The 22,033-nt window shown below is 35.7% G+C and overlaps 1 protein-coding gene across 4 annotated transcripts in view; it reads left to right on the top strand.

Moving 5' to 3' along the window:
- The window catches only part of LOC133650108 (replication protein A 70 kDa DNA-binding subunit-like), an 84,058-nt gene that overhangs the window by 43,686 nt on the left and 18,339 nt on the right, over positions 1-22,033 (top strand). For all 4 annotated transcript variants that reach the window (XM_062046940.1, XM_062046939.1, XM_062046938.1 and 1 more), the window contains exons 10-13: positions 12,281-12,473; positions 12,557-12,693; positions 16,383-16,531; positions 19,852-19,981. In XM_062046940.1, the coding sequence (XP_061902924.1) occupies positions 12,281-12,473; positions 12,557-12,693; positions 16,383-16,531; positions 19,852-19,981 (609 nt within the window). The remainder of the gene's footprint in view (positions 1-12,280; positions 12,474-12,556; positions 12,694-16,382; positions 16,532-19,851; positions 19,982-22,033) is intronic.

The raw sequence follows: 22,033 nt of genomic DNA, 5'->3' as shown, positions 1-22,033 counted from the left end.
ACCGCACATTTAGGTGTCGATCTGATACCAAGTAGCTGTTTGATACTTTACATTAGTTTGTGATGATACCACACATTTAGGTATCGATCTGATACCAAGTAGTTGTTTGATACTTTACATTAGTTTGGGATGATACCGCACATTTAGGTGTCGATCCAATACCAAGTTGTTGTTTGATACTTTACATTAGTTTTGGATGATACCGCACATTTAGGTGTCGATCTGATACCAAGTAGTTGTTTGATTCTTTACATTAGTTTGGGATGATACCGCACATTTAGGTGTCGATCTGATACCAAGTAGTTGTTTGATTCTTTACATTAGTTTGGGATGATAGCACACATTTAGGTCTCGATCAGATACCCAGTAGTTGTTTGATACTTTACATTAGTTTGGGATGATACCGCACATTTAGGTGTCGATCTGTTACCAAGTAGTTGTTTGATACTTTACATTAGTTTGGGATGATACCGCACATTTTGGTGTCGATCCGAAACCAAGTAGTTGTTTGATACTTTACATTAGTTTGGGATGATACCGCACATATAGGTGTCGATCTGATACCAAGTAGTTGTTTGATTCTTTACATTAGTTTGGGATGATACCGCACATTTAGGTGTCGATCTGATACCAAGTAGTTGTTTGATTCTTTACATTAGTTTGGGATGCTAGCACACATTTAGGTCTCGATCAGATACCAAGTAGTTGTTTGATACTTTACATTAGTTTGGGATGATACCGCACATTTAGGTGTCGATCTGATACCAAGTAGTTGTTTGATACTTTACATTAGTTTGGGATGATACCGCACATTTAGGTGTCGATCTGATACCAAGTAGTTGTTTGATTCTTTACATTAGTTTGGGATGATAGCACACATTTAGGTCTTGATCAGATACCAAGTAGTTGTTTGATACTTTACATTAGTTTGGGATGATACCGCACATTTAGGTGTCGATCCGATACCAAGTAGTTGTTTGATACTTTACATTAGTTTGGGATGATACCGCACATTTTGGTGTCGATCCGAAACCAAGTAGTTGTTTGATACTTTACATTAGTTTGGGATGATACCGCACATTTAGGTGTCGATCTGATACCAAGTAGTTGTTTGATTCTTTACATTAGTTTGGGATGATACCGCACATTTAGGTGTCGATCTGATACCAAGTAGTTGTTTGATTCTTTACATTAGTTTGGGATTATACCGCACATTTAGGTGTCGATCCGATACCAAGTAGTTGTTTGATACTTTACATTAGTTTGGGATGATACCGCACATTTAGGTGTCGATCCGATACCATGTAGTTGTTTGATACTTTACATTAGTTTGGGATGATAGCACACATTTAGGTGTCGATCCGATACCAAGTTGTTGTTTGATACTTTACATTAGTTTTGGATGATAGCACACATTTAGGTGTCAATCCGATACCAAGTTGATTGATTCTTTACATTAGTTTGGGATGATACCACACATTTAGGTGTCGATCCGATACAAACAGTCGTTTGATACTTTACATTAGTTTGGGATGATACCGCACATCTAGGTGTCGATCCGATACCAAGTAGTTGTTTGATGCTTTACATTAGTTTGGGACTATACCGCACATTTAGGTGTCGATCCGATACCAAGTAGCTGTTTGATACTTTACATTAGTTTGTGATGATACCGCACATTTAGGTGTCGATCCAAAACCAAGTAGTTGTTTGATACTTTACATTAGTTTGGGATGATACCACACATTTAGGTATCGATCCCATACCAAGTAATTGTTTGACACTTGACATTAGTTTGGGATGATACCGCACATTTAGGTGTCGATCAGATACCAAGTAGTTGTTGGATACTTTACATTAGTTTGGGATGATACCACACATTTAGGTATTGATCCGATACCAAGTAATTGTTTGATACTTGACATTAGTTTGGGATGATACCGCACATTTAGGTGTCGATCAGATACCAAGTAGTTGTTTGATACTTTACATTAGTTTGGGATGATACCGCACATTTAGGTGTTGATCAGATACCAAGTAGTTGTCTGATACTTTACATTAGTTTGGGATGATAGCACACATTTAGGTGTCGATCAGATACCAAGTAGTTGTTTGATACTTTACATTAGTTTGGGATGATACCGCACATTTAGGTGTCGATCCAAAACCAAGTAGTTGTTTGATACTTTACATTAGTTTGGGATGATAGCACACATATAGGTGTCAATCTGATACAAGTAGTCGTTTGATACTTTACATTAGTTTGGGATGATACCGCACATTTTGGTGTCGATCCGAAACCAAGTAGTTGTTTGATACTTTACATTAGTTTGGGATGATACCGCACATTTAGGTGTCGATCTGATACCAAGTAGTTGTTTGATTCTTTACATTAGTTTGGGATGATACCACACATTTAGGTGTCGATCCGATACCAAGTTGTTGTTTGATACTTTACATTAGTTTTGGATGATAGCACACATTTAGGTATCGATCCGATACCAAGTAGTTGTTTGATACTTTACATTAGTTTTGGATGATACCGCACATTTAGGTGTCGACCCGATACCAAGTAGTTGTTTGATACTTTACATTAGTTTGGGATGATGCCGCACATTTAGGTATCGATCCGATACCAAGTAGTTGTTTGATACTTTACATTAGTTTGGGATGATACCACACATTTAGGTGTCGATCCAAAACCAAGTAGCTGTGTGATACTTTACATTAGTTTGGGATGATACCACACATTTAGGTGTTGATCCGATACAAAGTAGTTGTTTGATACTTTACATTAGTTTGGGATGATACCGCACATTTAAGTTTTGATCCGATACCAAGTAGCTGTTTGATACTTTACATTAGTTTGGGATGATACCACACATTTAGGTATCGATCTGATACCAAGTAGTTGTTTGATACTTTACATTAGTTTGGGATGATAGCACACATTTAGGTGTCAATCCGATACCAAGTTGATTGATTCTTTACATTAGTTTGGGATGATACCGCACATTTAGGTGTCGATCCGATACCAAGTAGTTGTTTGATACTTTACATTAGTTTGGGATGATACCGCACATTTAGGTGTCGATCCGATACCAAGTAGTTGTTTGATACTTTACATTAGTTTGGAATGATACCACACATTTAGGTGTCGATCAGATACCAAGTAGTTGTTTGATACTTTACATTAGTTTGGGATGATGGCACACATTTAGGTGTCGATCAGATACCAAGTAGCTGTTTGATACTTTACATTAGTTTGGGATGATACCGCACATTTAGGTGTCGATCCGATACCAAGTAGTTGTTTGATACTTTACATTAGTTTGGGATGATAGCACACATTTAGGTGTCATTTCGATACCAAGTTGATTGATTCTTTACATTAGTTTGGGATGATACCGCACATTTAGGTGTCGATCCGATACCAAGTAGTTGTTTGATACTTTACATTAGTTTGGGATGATACCACACATTTAGGTGTCGATCCGATACCAAGTAGTTGTTTGATACTTTACATTAGTTTGGGATGATAGCACACATTTAGGTGTCGATCCGATACCAAGTAGTTGTTTGATACTTTACATTAGTTTGGGATGATAGCACACATTTAGGTGTCGATCCAATACCAAGTAGTTGTTTGATACTTTACATTAGTTTTGGATGATACCGCACATTTAGGTGTCGATCCGATACCAAGTAGTTGTTTGATACTTTACATTAGTTTGGGATGATATCACTCATTTAGGTGTCGATCCGATACCAAGTAGTTGTTTGATACTTTACATTAGTTTGGGATGATACCGCACATTTAGGTGTCGATCCGATACCAAGTTGTTGTTTGATACTTTACATTAGTTTTGGATGATAGCACACATTTAGGTATCGATCCGATACCAAGTAGTTGTTTGATACTTTACATTAGTTTTGGATGATAGCACACATTCAGGTGTCAATCCGATACCAAGTTAATTGATTCTTTACATTAGTTTGGGATGATACCACACATTTAGGTGTCGATCCGATACAAGTAGTCGTTTGATACTTTACATTAGTTTGGGATGATACCGCACATCTAGGTGTCGATCCGATACCAAGTAGTTGTTTGATACTTTACATTAGTTTGGGATGATACTGCACATTTAGGTGTCGATCCGATACAAGTAGTCGTTTGATACTTTACATTAGTTAGGGATGATACCGCACATCTAGGTGTCGATCCGATACCAGGTAATTGTTTGATGCTTTACATTAGTTTGGGATGATACCGCACATTTAGGTGTCGATCCGATACCAAGTAGTTGTTTGATACTTTACATTAGTTTGGGATGATAGCACACATTTAGGTATCGATCTGATACCAAGTAGTTGTTTGATACTTTACATTAGTTTGGGATGATGCCGCACATTTAGGTATCGATCCGATACCAAGTAGTTGTTTGATACTTTACATTAGTTTGGGATGATGCCGCACATTTAGGTATCGATCCGATACCAAGTAGTTGTTTGATACTTTACATTAGTTTGGGATGATACCACACATTTAGGTGTCGATCCAAAACCAAGTAGCTGTGTGATACTTTACATTAGTTTGGGATGATACCACACATTTAGGTGTTGATCCGATACAAAGTAGTTGTTTGATACTTTACATTAGTTTGGGATGATACCGCACATTTAAGTTTTGATCCGATACCAAGTAGCTGTTTGATACTTTACATTAGTTTGGGATGATACCACACATTTAGGTATCGATCTGATACCAAGTAGTTGTTTGATACTTTACATTAGTTTGGGATGATAGCACACATTTAGGTGTCAATCCGATACCAAGTTGATTGATTCTTTACATTAGTTTGGGATGATACCGCACATTTAGGTGTCGATCCGATACCAAGTAGTTGTTTGATACTTTACATTAGTTTGGGATGATACCACACATTTAGGTGTCGATCCGATACCAAGTAGTTGTTTGATACTTTACATTAGTTTGGAATGATACCACACATTTAGGTGTCGATCAGATACCAAGTAGTTGTTTGATACTTTACATTAGTTTGGGATGATGGCACACATTTAGGTGTCGATCAGATACCAAGTAGCTGTTTGATACTTTACATTAGTTTGGGTTGATACCGCACATTTAGGTGTCGATCCGATACCAAGTAGTTGTTTGATACTTTACATTAGTTTGGGATGATACCACACATTTAGGTGTCGATCCGATACCAAGTAGTTGTTTGATACTTTACATTAGTTTGGGATGATAGCACACATTTAGGTGTCGATCCGATACCAAGTAGTTGTTTGATACTTTACATTAGTTTGGGATGATAGCACACATTTAGGTGTCGATCCAATACCAAGTAGTTGTTTGATACTTTACATTAGTTTTGGATGATACCGCACATTTAGGTGTCGATCCGATACCAAGTAGTTGTTTGATACTTTACATTAGTTTGGGATGATATCACTCATTTCGGTGTCGATCCGATACCAAGTAGTTGTTTGATACTTTACATTAGTTTGGGATGATACCGCACATTTAGGTGTCGATCCGATACCAAGTTGTTGTTTGATACTTTACATTAGTTTTGGATGATAGCACACATTTAGGTATCGATCCGATACCAAGTAGTTGTTTGATACTTTACATTAGTTTTGGATGATAGCACACATTCAGGTGTCAATCCGATACCAAGTTAATTGATTCTTTACATTAGTTTGGGATGATACCACACATTTAGGTGTCGATCCGATACAAGTAGTCGTTTGATACTTTACATTAGTTTGGGATGATACCGCACATCTAGGTGTCGATCCGATACCAAGTAGTTGTTTGATACTTTACATTAGTTTGGGATGATACTGCACATTTAGGTGTCGATCCGATACAAGTAGTCGTTTGATACTTTACATTAGTTAGGGATGATACCGCACATCTAGGTGTCGATCCGATACCAAGTAATTGTTTGATGCTTTACATTAGTTTGGGATGATACCGCACATTTAGGTGTCGATCCGATACCAAGTAGTTGTTTGATACTTTACATTAGTTTGGGATGATAGCACACATTTAGGTGTCGATCCGATACCAAGTAGTTGTTTGATACTTTACATTAGTTTGGGATGATAGCACACATTTAGGTGTCGATCCAATACCAAGTAGTTGTTTGATGCTTTACATTAGTTTTGGATGATACCGCACATTTAGGTGTCGATCCGATACCAAGTAGTTGTTTGATACTTTACATTAGTTTGGGATGATATCACTCATTTAGGTGTCGATCCAATACCAAGTAGTTGTTTGATACTTTACATTAGTTTGGGATGATAGCACACATCTAGGTGTCGATCCGATACCAAGTAGCTGTTTGATACTTTACATTAGTTTGGGATGATACCGCACATTTAGGTGTCGATCCGATACCAAGTAGTTGTTTGATACTTTACATTAGTTTTGATGATACCGCACATTTAGGTGCCGATCCGATACCAAGTAGTTGTTTGATACTTTACATTAGTTTGGGATGATACCGCACATTTAGGTGTCGATCCGATACCAAGTAGTTGTTTGATACTTTACATTAGTTTGGGATGATACCGCACGTCTAGGTGTCGATCCGATACCAAGTAGTTGTTTGATGCTTTACATTAGTTTGGGATGATACCGCACATTTAGGTGTCGATCTGATACCAAGTAGCTGTTTGATACTTTACATTAGTTTGGGATGATACCGCACATTTAGGTGTCGATCCAAAACCAAGTAGTTGTTTGATACTTTACATTAGTTTTGGATGATACCGCACATTTAGGTGTCGATCCAATACCAAGTAGTTGTTTGATACTTTACATTAGTTTGGGATGATACCGCACATTTAGGTGTCGATCAGATACCAAGTAGTTGTTTGATACTTCACATTAGTTTGGGATGATACCGCACATTTAGGTGTCGATCCGATACCAAGTAGTTGTTTGATACTTTACATTAGTTTGGGATGGTACCGCACATTTAGGTGTCCATCCGATACCAAGTAGATGTTTGATACTTTACATAAGTTTGGGATGATACCGCACATTTAGGTGTCGATCCAAAACCAAGTAGTGGTTTGATACTTTACATTAGTTTGGGATGATACCGCACATTTAGGTGTCGATCCGATACCAAGTAGTTGTTTGATACTTTACATTAGTTTTGGATGATAGCACACATTTAGGTGTCAATCCGATACCAAGTTGATTGATTCTTTACATTAGTTTGGGATGATACCGCACATTTAGGTGTCGATCAGATACCAAGTAGTTGTTTGATACTTTACATTAGTTTGGGATGATACCGCACATTTAGGTGTCGATCCGATACCAAGTAGTTGTTTGATACTTTACATTAGTTTGGGATGGTACCGCACATTTAGGTGTCCATCCGATACCAAGTAGATGTTTGATACTTTACATAAGTTTGGGATGATACCGCACATTTAGGTGTCGATCCAAAACCAAGTAGTGGTTTGATACTTTACATTAGTTTGGGATGATACCGCACATTTAGGTGTCGATCCGATACCAAGTAGTTGTTTGATACTTACATTAGTTTTCGATGATTGCACACATTCAGGTGTCAATCCGATACCAAGTTGATTGATTCTTTACATTAGTTTTGGATGATACCGCACATTTAGGTGTCGATCCGATACCAAGTAGTTGTTTGATACTTTACATTAGTTTGGGATGGTACCGCACATTTAGGTGTCCATCCGATACCAAGTAGATGTTTGATACTTTACATTAGTTTGGGATGGTACCGCACATTTAGGTGTCCATCCGATACCAAGTAGATGTTTGATACTTTACATAAGTTTGGGATGATACCGCACATTTAGGTGTCGATCCAAAACCAAGTAGTGGTTTGATACTTTACATTAGTTTGGGATGATACCGCACATTTAGGTGTCGATCCGATACCAAGTAGTTGTTTGATACTTTACATTAGTTTTGGATGATAGCACACATTTAGGTGTCAATCCGATACCAAGTTGATTGATTCTTTACATTAGTTTGGGATGATACCGCACATTTAGGTGTCGATCAGATACCAAGTAGTTGTTTGATACTTTACATTAGTTTGGGATGATACCGCACATTTAGGTGTCGATCCGATACCAAGTAGTTGTTTGATACTTTACATTAGTTTGGGATGGTACCGCACATTTAGGTGTCCATCCGATACCAAGTAGATGTTTGATACTTTACATAAGTTTGGGATGATACCGCACATTTAGGTGTCGATCCAAAACCAAGTAGCTGTTTGATACTTTACATTAGTTTGAGATGATACCACACATTTAGGTGTCGATCCAAAACCAAGTAGCTGTTTGATACTTTACAATAGTTTGGGATGATATCGCACATTTAGGTGTCGATCCGATACCAAGTAGTTGTTTGATACTTTACATTAGTTTGGGATGATACCGCACATTTAGGTGTCAATCCGATACCAAGTTGATTGATTCTTTACATTAGTTTGGGATGATACTGCACATCTAGGTGTCGATCCGATACAAGTAGTCGTTTGATACTTTACATTAGTTTGGGATCATACCGCACATTTACGTGTCGATCCGATACCAAGTAGTTGTTTGATACTTTACATTAGTTTGGGATGATACCACACATTTAGGTGTCGATCCGATACCAAGTAGTTGTTTGATACTTTACATTAGTTTTGGATGATACCGCACATTTAGGTGTCGATCCGATATCAAGTAGTTGCTTGATACTTTACATTAGTTTGGGATGATACCACACATTTAGGTGTCGATCCGATACCAAGTAGTTGTTTGATACCTTACATTAGTTTTGGATGATACCGCACATTTAGGTGTCGATCCGATACCAAGTAGTTGTTTGATACTTTACATTAGTTTGGGATGATACCGCACATTTAGGTGTCGATCCGATACCAAGTAGCTGTTTGATACTTTACATTAGTTTGTGATGATACCACACATTTAGGTATCGATCTGATACCAAGTAGTTGTTTGATACTTTACATTAGTTTGGGATGATAGCACACATTTAGGTGTCGATCCAATACCAAATTGTTGTTTGATACTTTACATTAGTTTTGGATGATACCGCACATTTAGGTGTCGATCCGATACCAAGTTGATTGTTTCTTTACATTAGTTTGGGATGATACCGCACATTTAGGTGTCGATCCGATACAAGTAGTCGTTTGATACTTTACATTAGTTTGGGATGATACCGCACATCTAGGTGTCGATCCGATACCAAGTAGTTGTTTGATGCTTTACATTAGTTTGGGATGATACCGCACATTTAGGTGTCGATCCGATACCAAGTAGCTGTTTGATACTTTACATTAGTTTGGGATGATACCGCACATTTAGATGTCGATCCAAAACCAAGTAGTTGTTTGATACTTTACATTAATTTGGGATGATAGCACACAATTTGGTGTCGATCAGATACCAAGTAGTTGTTTGATACTTTACATTAGTTTGGGATGATACTGCACATTTAGGTGTCGATCCGATACCAAGTAGTTGTTTGATACTTTACATTAGTTTTAGATGATAGCACACATTCAGGTGTCAATCCGATACCAAGTTTATTGATTCTTTACATTAGTTTGGGATGATACCACACATTTAGGTGTCAATCTGATACAAGTAGTCGTTTAAAACTTTCCATTAGTTTGGGATGATACCGCACATCTAGGTGTCGATCCGATACCAAGTAGTTGTTTGATGCTTTACATTAGTTTGGGATGATACCGCACATTTAGGTGTCGATCCGATACCAAGTGGCTGTTTGATACTTTACATTAGTTTGGGATGATACCGCACATTTAGGTGTCGATCCAAAACCAAGTAGCTGTTTGATACTTTACATTAGTTTGGGATGATACCGCACATTTAGGTGTCGATCTGATACCAAGTAGTTGTATGATACTTTACATTAGTTTGGGATGATACCGCACATTTAGGTGTCGATCCAAAACCAAGTAGTTGTTTGATACTTTACATTAGTTTGGGATGATACCGCACATTTAGGTGTCGATCCAAAACCAAGTAGTTGTTTGATACTTTACATTAGTTTGGGATGATACCGCACATTTAGGTGTCGATCCAAAACCAAGTAGTTGTTTGATACTTTACATTAGTTTGGGATGATACCGCACATTTAGGTGTTGATCAGATACCAAGTAGGTGTTTGATACTTTACATTAGTTTGGGATGATACTGCACATTTAGGTGTTGATCAGATACCAAGTAGGTGTTTGATACTTTACATTAGTTTGGGATGATACCGCACATTTAGGTGTCGATCTGATACCAAGTAGCTGTTTGATACTTTACATTAGTTTTGGATGATACCGCACATTTAGGTGTCGATCCGTTACCAAGTAGTTGTTTGATACTTTACATTAGTTTGGGATGATACCGCACATTTAGGTGTCGACCCGTTACCAAGTAGTTGTTTGATACTTTACATTAGTTTGGGATGATACCGCACATTTAGGTGTCGACCCGTTACCAAGTAGTTGTTTGATACTTTACATTAGTTTGGGATGATACCGCACATTTAGGTGTCGATCCGATACCAAGTTGTTGTTTGATACTTTACATTAGTTTTGGATGATAGCACACATTCAGGTGTCAATCCGATACCAAGTTAATTGATTCTTTACATTAGTTTGGGATGATACCACACATTTAGGTGTCGATCCAATACCAAGTTGTTGTTTGATACTTTACATTAGTTTGGGATGATACCGCACATTTAGGTGTCGATCCGTTACCAAGTAGTTGTTTGATACTTTACATTAGTTTGTGATGATACCGCACATTTCGGTATCGATCCGATACCAAGTAGTTGTTTGATACTTTACATTAGTTTGGGATGATACCACACATTTAGGTGTCGATCCAAAACCAAGTAGCTGTTTGATACTTTACATTAGTGTGAGATGATACCACACATTTAGATGTCGATCCAATACCAAGTAGTTGTTTGATACTTTACATTAGTTTGAGATGATACCACACATTTAGGTGTCGATCCAAAACCAAGTAGCTGTTTGATACTTTACATTAGTTTGGGATGATAGCACACATTTAGGTGTCGATCCGATACCAAGTAGTTGTTTGATGCTTTACATTAGTTTGGGATGATAGCACACATTTAGGTGTCGATCAGATACCAAGTAGTTGTTTGATACTTTACATTAGTTTGGGATGATAGCACACATTTAGGTGTCGATCCGATACCAAGTAGTTGTTTGATACTTTACATTAGTTTGGGATGATACCACACATTTAGGTATCGGTCTGATACCAAGTAGTTGTTTGATACTTTACATTAGTTTGGGATGATAGCACACATTTAGGTGTCGATCCAATACCAAGTTGTTGTTTGATACTTTACATTAGTTTTGGATGATAGCACACATTTAGGTGTCAATCCGATACCAAGTTGATTGATTCTTTACATTAGTTTGGGATGATACCGCACATTTAGGTGTCGATCCGATACAAGTAGTCGTTTGATACTTTACATTAGTTTGGGATGATACCGCACATCTAGGTGTCGATCCGATACCAAGTAGTTGTTTGATACTTTACATTAGTTTGGGATGATACTGCACATTTAGGTGTCGATCCGATACCAAGTAGTTGTTTGATTCTTTACATTAGTTTTGGATGAAACCGCACATTTAGGTGTCGATCCGATACCAAGTAGTTGTTTGATACTTTACATTAGTTTGGGATGATACCACACATTTAGGTGTCGATCCGATACCAAGTAATTGTTTGATGCTTTACATTAGTCTGGGATGATACCGCACATTTAGGTGTCGATCCGATACCAAGTAGCTGTTTGCTACTTGGTATCAAACATATCAAGATGTGTGATTATTGCACAGGTGCGCCTCAGTCTGCCCACAATAATAGGCCACCCTAAAATGTGCAGTTTTATCACGCAGCACAATGCCACAGATGTCGGCCGTGAATGAAATGTTAATTTCTCTACCATAAGCCGTCTCCAAGGGCGTTTCGGACAATTTGGCAGTACATCCAACCGGCCTCACAACTGCAGACCAGCCACCCGGACAGCTGCTGCAACAATCGGTTTGCACAACCAAGGAATTTCTGCACAAACTGTTAGAACCCGTCTCAGGGTGCTAAAGTGTCCTCTCATGCAACCGACACGCACAGGACGCTTACCTTCCTCCCTGTGACGCCGCAGGTCTACCTGATCTCCAAAGGCTCTCTCAAAGTGGCCAACAAGCAGTACAACACGCTCAACAACAACTACGAGATGACGCTCAACGCCAACTCGCTCATCGTGCCGTGCCAGGACGGCCAGGGCGTGCCCACCGTGCGCTGCGACTTCGTGCCCATCTCACAACTGGAGAACACCCACGCCGACACCATCGTGGGTAAGGAGCGCTCGCTCGCTTTTCTAAGCAGTTCGCCAGTCGTCCGCTTTGACACGCGCGTGGTCGCCCGGCGTGCTCCGCAGACGTGATCGGCGTGTGCGAGGAGGTGGGCGACGTGGCCGTCATCAACACCAAGGCCGGCAGACAGACCCAGAAGAGGGAGCTCACCCTGACCGACTCCAGTGGAAAGAGGGTGACGCTGACTCTGTGGGGAGACGAGGTACTGGCCGCCATCGCATGTTAATGTTAGCTAACCAGTGTCACATACTAAGTTAGATGACTCTAGGGTAAACGGTTGCAAAAGTAGCTCAAAAAGCTAGCACTTTGTTAGCATGCTAGCATAATTATGCTAACAGCATGTTTCACATACCAAGTTACATGACCGTAAGGTGTATGGCTGCGGAATTTGCTGTCAAAGTTGCCATGCTAATGTTAACATACTAGCAATTCTAACATTTAGCACGTGTGCAAACGTTAGCATGTTTCATATCCCAAGTTATATGACTCAAAGGTGTATGGCTGCGGAAATAGAGAAAATGTGTGAAATTAGATGAAAAACTTAGCATGCTCAAGTTAGCTTGCCTGCATGCTAACATTCAGCTTGTTTCACATACCAAGCTATATGACTGCAAGGTGTATCGCTGCGGAATTAGAGAAAAAAGTGTCAACTTAAAAAAAAAAAAGGGTAGCACTTTATTGTTAGCGTGCTAGCATGCTAAAGTTAGCATGCTAACAGTTAACAAGTGTCACATACCAAGTTATATGACTGTAGGAGAAACGGTTGCAAAATTAGCTCAAAAAGCTAGCACTTCAATGTTAACATTGCTAACATAAAAATGCTAACGCTAGCATGTGTCACATACCAAGTTATATGACTGCAAGGTGTATCGCTGCGGAATTAGAAAAAAAAGTGTCAAATTTGAAAAAAAAAAAAAAAGTTAGCACTTTAATGTTAGCATGCTAGCATGCTACACAGCTAGCCTAAAATGTTAGCATGCTTACATTAAAATTCTAACATTCAACATGTGTGCAAACGTTAACACGTGTCACATACCAAGTTATATGACTCTAGGGAAAACGGTTGCAAAATTAGCTTAAAAAGCTAGCACTTCAATGTTAACATTGCTAACATAAAAATGCTAACGGTTAGCATGTGTCACATACCAAGTTATATGACTGCATGGTGTATCGCTGTGGAATTAGAAAAAAAAGTGTACAAAATTAGCTACACAGCTAGCCTAAAATGTTAGCATGCTTACATTAAAATTCTAACATTTAGCATGTGTGCAAACGTTAGCATGTTTCATATCCCAAGTTATATGACTCAAAGGTGTATGGCTGCGGAAATAGAGAAAATGTGTAAAATTAGATGAAAAACTTAGCATGCTCAAGTTAGCTTGCCTGCATGCTAACATTCAGCTTGTTTCACATACCAAGCTATATGACTGCAAGGTGTATCGCTGCGGAATTAGAGAAAAAAGTGTAAACTTAAAAAAAAAAAAAGGTAGCACTTTATTGTTAGCGTGCTAGCATGCTGAAGTTAGCATGCTAACAGTTAACAAGTGTCACATACCAAGTTATATGGCTCTAGGCAAGGCAAGGCAAGGCAACTTTATTTGTATAGCGCTTTTCATACACAAGGCAGACTCAAAGCGCTTCACAGACAACAAAGTGAAATGAAAGAAAATAAAAGCAAAATTAAAATGCAGACAATAAAAATAAAAACAAAGGGGAAGCGGTTGCAAAATTAGCTCAAAAAGCTAGCACTTCAATGTTAACATTGCTAACATAAAAATGCTAACGGTTAGCATGTGTCACATACCAAGTTATATGACTGTAAGGTGTATCGCTGCGGAATTAGAAAAAAAAGTGTCAAATTTGAAAAAAAAAGAAAGTTAGCACTTTAATGTTAGCGTGCTAGCATGCTAAAGTTAGCACGCTAACAGTTAAAAAGTGTCACATACCAAGTTATATGACTCTAGGGGAAACGGTTGCAAAATTAGCTGAAAAAAGCTAGCACTTCAATGTTAACATTGCTAAAATAAAAATGCTAACGGTTAGCATGTGTCACATACCAAGTTATATGACTGCAAGGTGTATCGCTGCGGAATTAGAAAAAAAAGTGTCAAATTTGAAAAAAAAAAAAAAAAGTTAGCACTTTAATGTTAGCATGCTAGCATGCTAAAGTTAGCACGCTAACAGTTAACAAGTGTCACATACCAAGTTATATGATTCTAGGGGAAACGGTTGCAAAATTAGCTCAAAAAGCTAGCACTTCAATGTTAACATTGCTAACATAAAAATGCTAACGGTTAGCATGTGTCACATACCAAGTTATATGACTGCAAGGTGTATCGCTGCGGAATTAGAAAAAAAAGTGTCAAATTTGAAAAAAAAAAAAAAGTTAGCACTTTTATGTTAGCATGCTAGCATGCTAAAGTGTGCAGGCTAACAGTTAACACGTGTCACATACCAAGTTATATGACTCTAGGGAAAACGGTTGCAAAATTAGCTTAAAAAAGCTAGCACTTTAATGTTAACATTGCTAACATAAAAATGCTAACGGTTAGCATGTGTCACATACCAAGTTTTATGACTGCAAGATGCATCGCTGCGGAATTAGAAAAAAAAGTGTCAAATTTGAAAAAAAAAAATAAGTTAGCACTTTTGTTAGCATGCTAAAGTTAGCACGCTAACAGTTAACAAGTGTCACATACCAAGTTATATGACTCTAGGGAAAACGGTTGCAAAATTAGCTTAAAAAAGCTAGCACTTCAATGTTAACATTGCTAACATAAAAATGCTAATGGTTAGCATGTGTCACATACCAAGTTATATGACTGCAAGGTGTATCGCTGCGGAATTAGAAAAAAAAGTGTCAAATTTGAAAAAAAATAAAAAGTTAGCACTCTTATGTTAGCATGCTAGCATGCTAAAGTTAGCACGCTAACAGTTAACAAGTGTCACATACCAAGTTAGATGACTCTAGGGAAAACGGTTGCAAAATTAGCTTAAAAAAGCTAGCACTTTAATGTTAACATTGCTAACATAAAAATGCTAACGGTTAGCATGTGTCACATACCAAGTTTTATGACTGCAAGGTGTATCGCTGCGGAATTAGAAAAAAAAAAGTGTCAAATTTGAAAAAAAAAAAAAGTTAGCACTTTAATGTTAGCGTGCTAGCATGCTAAAGTTAGCACGCTAACAGTTAACAAGTGTCACATACCAAGTTATATGACTCTAGGGAAAACGGTTGCAAAATTAGCTTAAAAAAGCTATCACTTCAATGTTAACATAAAAATGCTAACGGTTAGCATGTGTCACATACCAAGTTATATGACTGCACTTTAATGTTAGCGTGCTAGCATGCTAAAGTTAGCACGCTAACAATGTCACATACCAAGTTATATGACTCTAGAGTAAAACGGTTGCAAAATTAGCTCCAAAGGCCAGCACTTTATTGTTTAATTTGACGATTAGTTTTCGGAATAGCGTCGCCATGGTAACACGGAATGTTCCCAACTTAAAGTAGCCCCGTTGGCGCGAACGAGACCTTTCCGACGGTATGACATATGTGGGGGCTCGTCTCGCATTAATCGTACCAGAAACGTGCGGAACTATAATATATGAAGTATGAGCAATAATAATATGGTCCGCTTGCATTGCAGCAGGCCCATAATGCATTGCAGCAGGCCCATAATCATTTCAATAGGGTCTTTTTTAAAAAATATTTTTTATTTTTTATTTTATTATTATTATTTTTTTTATTATTATTATTTTTTTTTAATTTTAATTTTTTTTTTTTTTTTTTTTTTTTAATATGGTCTTTGCCTGGCCAAAAAAAGGGGTTCTGCTGTATTAATATTTCCTTGTGGTTTTATCCTCCGTTGAATTGTTCTCCGGTTTCAGGCTCAGAAGTTTGAGGTGCTCTCCAACCCCGTGGTCGCCATCAAAGGAGCCCGCTTGTCTGACTTTGGCGGCCGCTCGCTCTCGGCGGTCTTCAGCTCCACGCTCATGGTCAACCCGGACGTCCCGGAGGCCGTCACGCTGAGAGCCTGGTGAGTGTGTCCTTCAAAGATGCACACTCCTCAGCATGCGCCTCCTCCTCTTCTGCAAGGCTGATATTTGTGGATGCAGAGTACATGTACACCCGGCTGACTAGTGCACGGGTGCAGAGTACATGTACACCCGGCTGCAGAGTACATGTACACCCAGGCGACTAGTGCACGGGTGCATACCAAATATAAAATATTATGAGTATTTTCAGTATATTATACCGAAAATATTGACAAAATGTTGTCAATATTTTGGGTAAATTATACCCAAAATATAAAATGTTCAGTATAATATACCGAATATAAAATATTGTCAATATTTTCATTATATTATACCCAAAATATTGTCAATATTTTGGGTATATTTTGGGTATATTATACCCAAAATATAAAATGTTCAGTATAATATACCGAATATAAAATATTGTCAATATTTTTAGTATATTATACCCAAAATATTGTCAATATTTTGGGTATATTATATAGAAATTATTTTACATTTTACATCTAATATACCTAATAAAATATTGTCAATATTTTCAGTATATTATACCAAAAATATTTACAAAATGTTGTCAATATTTTGGGTATATTATACTCAAAATATAAAATGTTCAGTATAATATACCGAATATAAAATATTGTCAATATTTTCAGTATATTATACCCAAAATATTGTCAATATTTTGGGTATATTATATAGAAATTATTTTACATTTTATGTCTAATATACCTAATATAAAATATCATCAATATTTTCAGTATATTATACCGAAAACATTTACAAAATGTTGTCAATATTTTGGGTATATTATACCCAGAATATAAAATGTTCAGTATAATATACCGAATATAAAATATTGTCAATATTTTCAGTATATTATACCCAAAATATTGTCAATATTTTGGGTGTATTATATAGAAATTATTTTACATTTTATGTCTAATATACGTAATATAAAATATCATCAATATTTTCAGTATATTATACCGAAAATATTTACAAAATGTTGTCAATATTTTGGGTATATTATACCCAGAATATAAAATGTTCAGTATAATATACCGAATATAAAATATTGTCAATATTTTCAGTATATTATACCCAAAATATTGACAAAATATTGTCAATATTTTGGGTATATTATATAGAAATTATTTTACATTTTCTGTCTAATATACCAAATATAAAATATTATCAAAATTTTCGGTATATTATACCGAAAATATTGACAAAATATTGTCAATATTTTGGGTATATTATACCCAAAATATAAAATGCTCAGTATAATACATCGAATATAAAATATTGTCAATATTTTGGGTATAATATACCCAAAATATTGGAAAAATATTGTCAATATTTTGTGTATTATATATAGAAAGTATTTAAAATGTTCTGTCTAATATACCAAACATAAAATATTATCAATATTTTCAGTATATTGTACCGAAATAATTGACAAAATGTGGTCAATATTTTGGGTATATTATACCCAAAATATAAAATGCTCAGTATAATATACCGAATATAAAATATTGTTAATATTTTCAGTATATTATACCCAAAATATTGGCAAAATATTGTCAATATTTGGTGTATATTATATAGAAATTATTTAAAATGTTTCTGTCTAATATACCCAATATAAAATATTATCAATATTTTCAGTATATTATACCGAAAATATTGACAAAATTTTGTCAATATTTTGGGTATATTATACCCAAAATATAAAATGCTCAGTATAATATACCGAATATAAAATATAGTCAATATTTTCAGTATATTATACCCAAAATATTGGCAAAATATTGTCAATATTTTGTGTATATTATTTAGAAATTATTTAAAATTTTCTGTCTAATATACCAAATATAAAATATTATCAATATTTTCAGTATATTATACCCAAAATATTGGCAAAATATTGTCAATATGTTGTGTATATTATATAGAAATTATTTAAAATTTTCTGTCTAATATACCAAATATAAAATATTATCAATATTTTCAGTATATTATACCGAAAATATTGCCAAAATGTTGTCAATATTTTGGGTATATTATACCCAAAATATAAAATGCTCAGTATAATATCCCGAATATAAAATATAGTCAATATTTTCAGTATATTATACCCAAAATATTGTCAATATTTGGTGTATATTATATAGAAATTATTTAAAATGTTCTGTCCAATATACCAAATATAAAATATCAATATTTTCAGTATATTATACCCCAAATATATAATGCTCAGTATAATATACCGAATATAAAATATAGTCAATATTTTCAGTATATTATACCCAAAATATTGGCAAAATATTGTCAATATTTTGTGTATATTATATAGAAATTATTTAAAATGTTCTGTCTAATATACCAAATATAAAATATTATCAATATTTTCAGTATATTATACCCAAAATATTGACAAAATATTGTCAATATTTTGGGTATATTATACCCAAAATATAAAATGCTCAGTATAATATACAGAGTATAAAATATAGTCAATATTTTCAGTATATTATACCCAAAATATTGGCAAAATATTGTCAATATTTTGTGAATATTATATAGAAATTATTTAAAATGTTCTGTCTAATATACCAAATATAAAATATTTTCAGTATATTATACCGAAAATATTGACAAAATGTTGTCAATATTTTGGGTATATTATACCCAAAATATAAAATGCTCAGTATAATATACCGAATATAAAATATTGTCAATATTTTCAGTATATCATACCCAAAATTTTGACAAAATATTGTCAATATTTTGTGAATATTATATAGAAATTATTTAAAATGCTCAGTGTAATATACTGAATATAAAATATTGTCAATATTTTCAGTATATTATACCCAAAATATTGACAAAATATTGTCAATATTTTGGGTATATTATACCCAAAATATAAAATGCTCAGTACAATATACCGAATATAAAATATTGTCAATATTTTCAGTATATTATACCCAAAATATTGGCAAAATATTGTCAATATTTTGTGAATATTATATAGAAATTATTTAAAATGTTCTGTCTAATATACCAAATATAAAATATTGTCAATATTTTCAGTATATTATACCCAAAATATTGATAAAATATAGTCAATATTTTCAGTATATTATACCCAAAAATATTGACAAAATATTGTCAATATTTTGGGTATATTATATAGAAATTATTTTACATTCTCTGTCCAATCTACCAAATTTTTATTTATTTTATATTATATTATTATTATTTCCGGTTTGGACGATGGCGTGTTGTTTCACCCCCGTGTTGTGTGTATGTCCAGGTACAACCAGGTAGGACACTCCCTCCACAGCCAGTCCTTGACAGAGTTGCGCTCCATGGGCGGAGAAGCCAGGACCAACTGGAAGTCTCTCAGCGACATCAAGACGGAACTAATGGGACACAGTGAGACGGTAAAACACACATTCTTGTATTTCTTACCTTCTTGAGACCTCTGCCTCCCTCTTTAGGACCAGCCTTTCTAGATTTATAAAGATGTGTATTTACAACATTAATAATATATACATACTATGCACATATAAACAAGGTAAGCTTTTAGTTAATTATTTAGAATTTTTTGTTTGCAATTGGTTTTCATTCTTCATTATTTACTTCCAGTTATTACAGTATGTCTCTATATACATATTTATTTTATTTTTTAAATTAATTTTGGCCAAAGGAGGCGTGTTTCAATTTCTTACACACGCACTTGTTATTTCATATGTTGGCCAGAGGGGGAGCACTTCAATTTCTTACACACACTTGTTATTTCATATGTTGGCCAGACGGGGAGCACTTCAATTTCTTACACACACTTGTTATTTCATATGTTGGCCAGAGGGGGAGCACTTCAATTTCTTACACACACTTGTTATTTCATATGTTGACCAGAGGGGGCACACTTTTAAAGGCGACACACAGTCCATTTGAAAAATCCCTCCTTTTTGGGACCACCTTAATTTAAAATGTTGTCACTATTATAATAATAATTGGAATTTTACTAATGACAAAGGTCATCATTTTACAAAAAAAAAAAAAGCACTATTTTACAAGAACAACAAAAAAATTGGCAACATTGTGATAAAAGTCAGAATTGTACATGACAAATGTCACCATTTTGCATTAAAAAGTAATCATTTTACATAAAGTAATCATTTTACGAGAAAATATTGCAATATTACAGAAACAGAAACAAAATGAGAAATTGTTCCCAATTTTATAAGAAAAAAGTCGACACTTTGTGAGAAAAAGACTGCTTTTAGTTAATTTATTTATTTCTTTGTTTGTAATTGGTTTTTAATCTTCATTATTTACTTCAAGTTATTACAGTATGTCTCTATATACATATTTATTATTTTTAAATTAATTTTGGCCAAATTTCTTACACACACTTGTCATTTCATATGTTGACCAGAGGGGGAGCACTTCAAATGTTTACACACACTTGTTATTTCATACGTTGGCCAGAGGGGGAGCACTTTTAAAAATCAACACACAGTCCATTTGAAAAATCCCTCCTTTTTGGGACCACCCTCATTTTGATGGATGTCACCAGCAGGGGGTGCAAATGAGACATTGTCTCAAGAAGACTAAAAATACAAGAACACACACATGCATCCAACACACACACGCGCATCCAACACACACATTCAATTGAATATGGGTTGAAAAGGATTTGCAAATCATTGTATTCCGTTTATATTTACATCTACCACCATTTCCCAACTCCTATGGAAACGGGGTGTGTAGTTAGTAGTGGTCCACCACACTGTCACACCCCTCAAGTGTGTGCAGAATGTGAGGAGTAAACATGTCATGTCAGTGGACTGCTTGATGCATCTTGCTAACGGGGGAAAGTCTCCTAATTAAGACAAAAGTGTTTGGGGGAGGGGGGGGGGAAGTGTCGCAAAGAATTTGACTGACAGGAAGTGTAGAGGTCACCAAGATAGCATCTTAGCTAGTCACCATCATAGTGCCTTGCTAAAGTCTTCATAGCCTAGTACTGCTTTTACTGGTGACATTGTCTGATGTCAGGGATAAAATGGCAGGCTTTAGGCTACTAGGAAGAGAGCAGCTACGCCACAGCTAAGCACACAATAGCACATAAGCTAGAAATACATAATAAGTGTCTTTCATTGAACAATATTGCAGTCGGTACTTTTCAAACAGAGTGTAGTACCATTTTTAATTAATTAGTACCGTAATATTAAATATAAATATACCGTGCAACCCTATGTCAGACTTTTTAATGCGTGTACATGTATGGCATGCAGGCACATACGGTATATGTGTACATGTATGGCATGCAGGCACGCACGCGAGGCTGGCATTATTATTCACGTCAAAAAGCAGAGGGACGAGACAACTGGTCTCCCTCTGCCCAATTAGCATTTGTTGACTTGTTAGCGGCTGATTGGTCGACTGGTGGTGTCGCTAATTGGATTTTAATGACATTCCCTTCCGTG

The sequence above is a fragment of the Entelurus aequoreus genome, linkage group LG05 (assembly GCF_033978785.1).
Source record: "Entelurus aequoreus isolate RoL-2023_Sb linkage group LG05, RoL_Eaeq_v1.1, whole genome shotgun sequence".
NCBI lineage: Eukaryota > Metazoa > Chordata > Actinopteri > Syngnathiformes > Syngnathidae > Entelurus > Entelurus aequoreus.
This window is presented reverse-complemented; position numbering and strand designations above follow the sequence as displayed.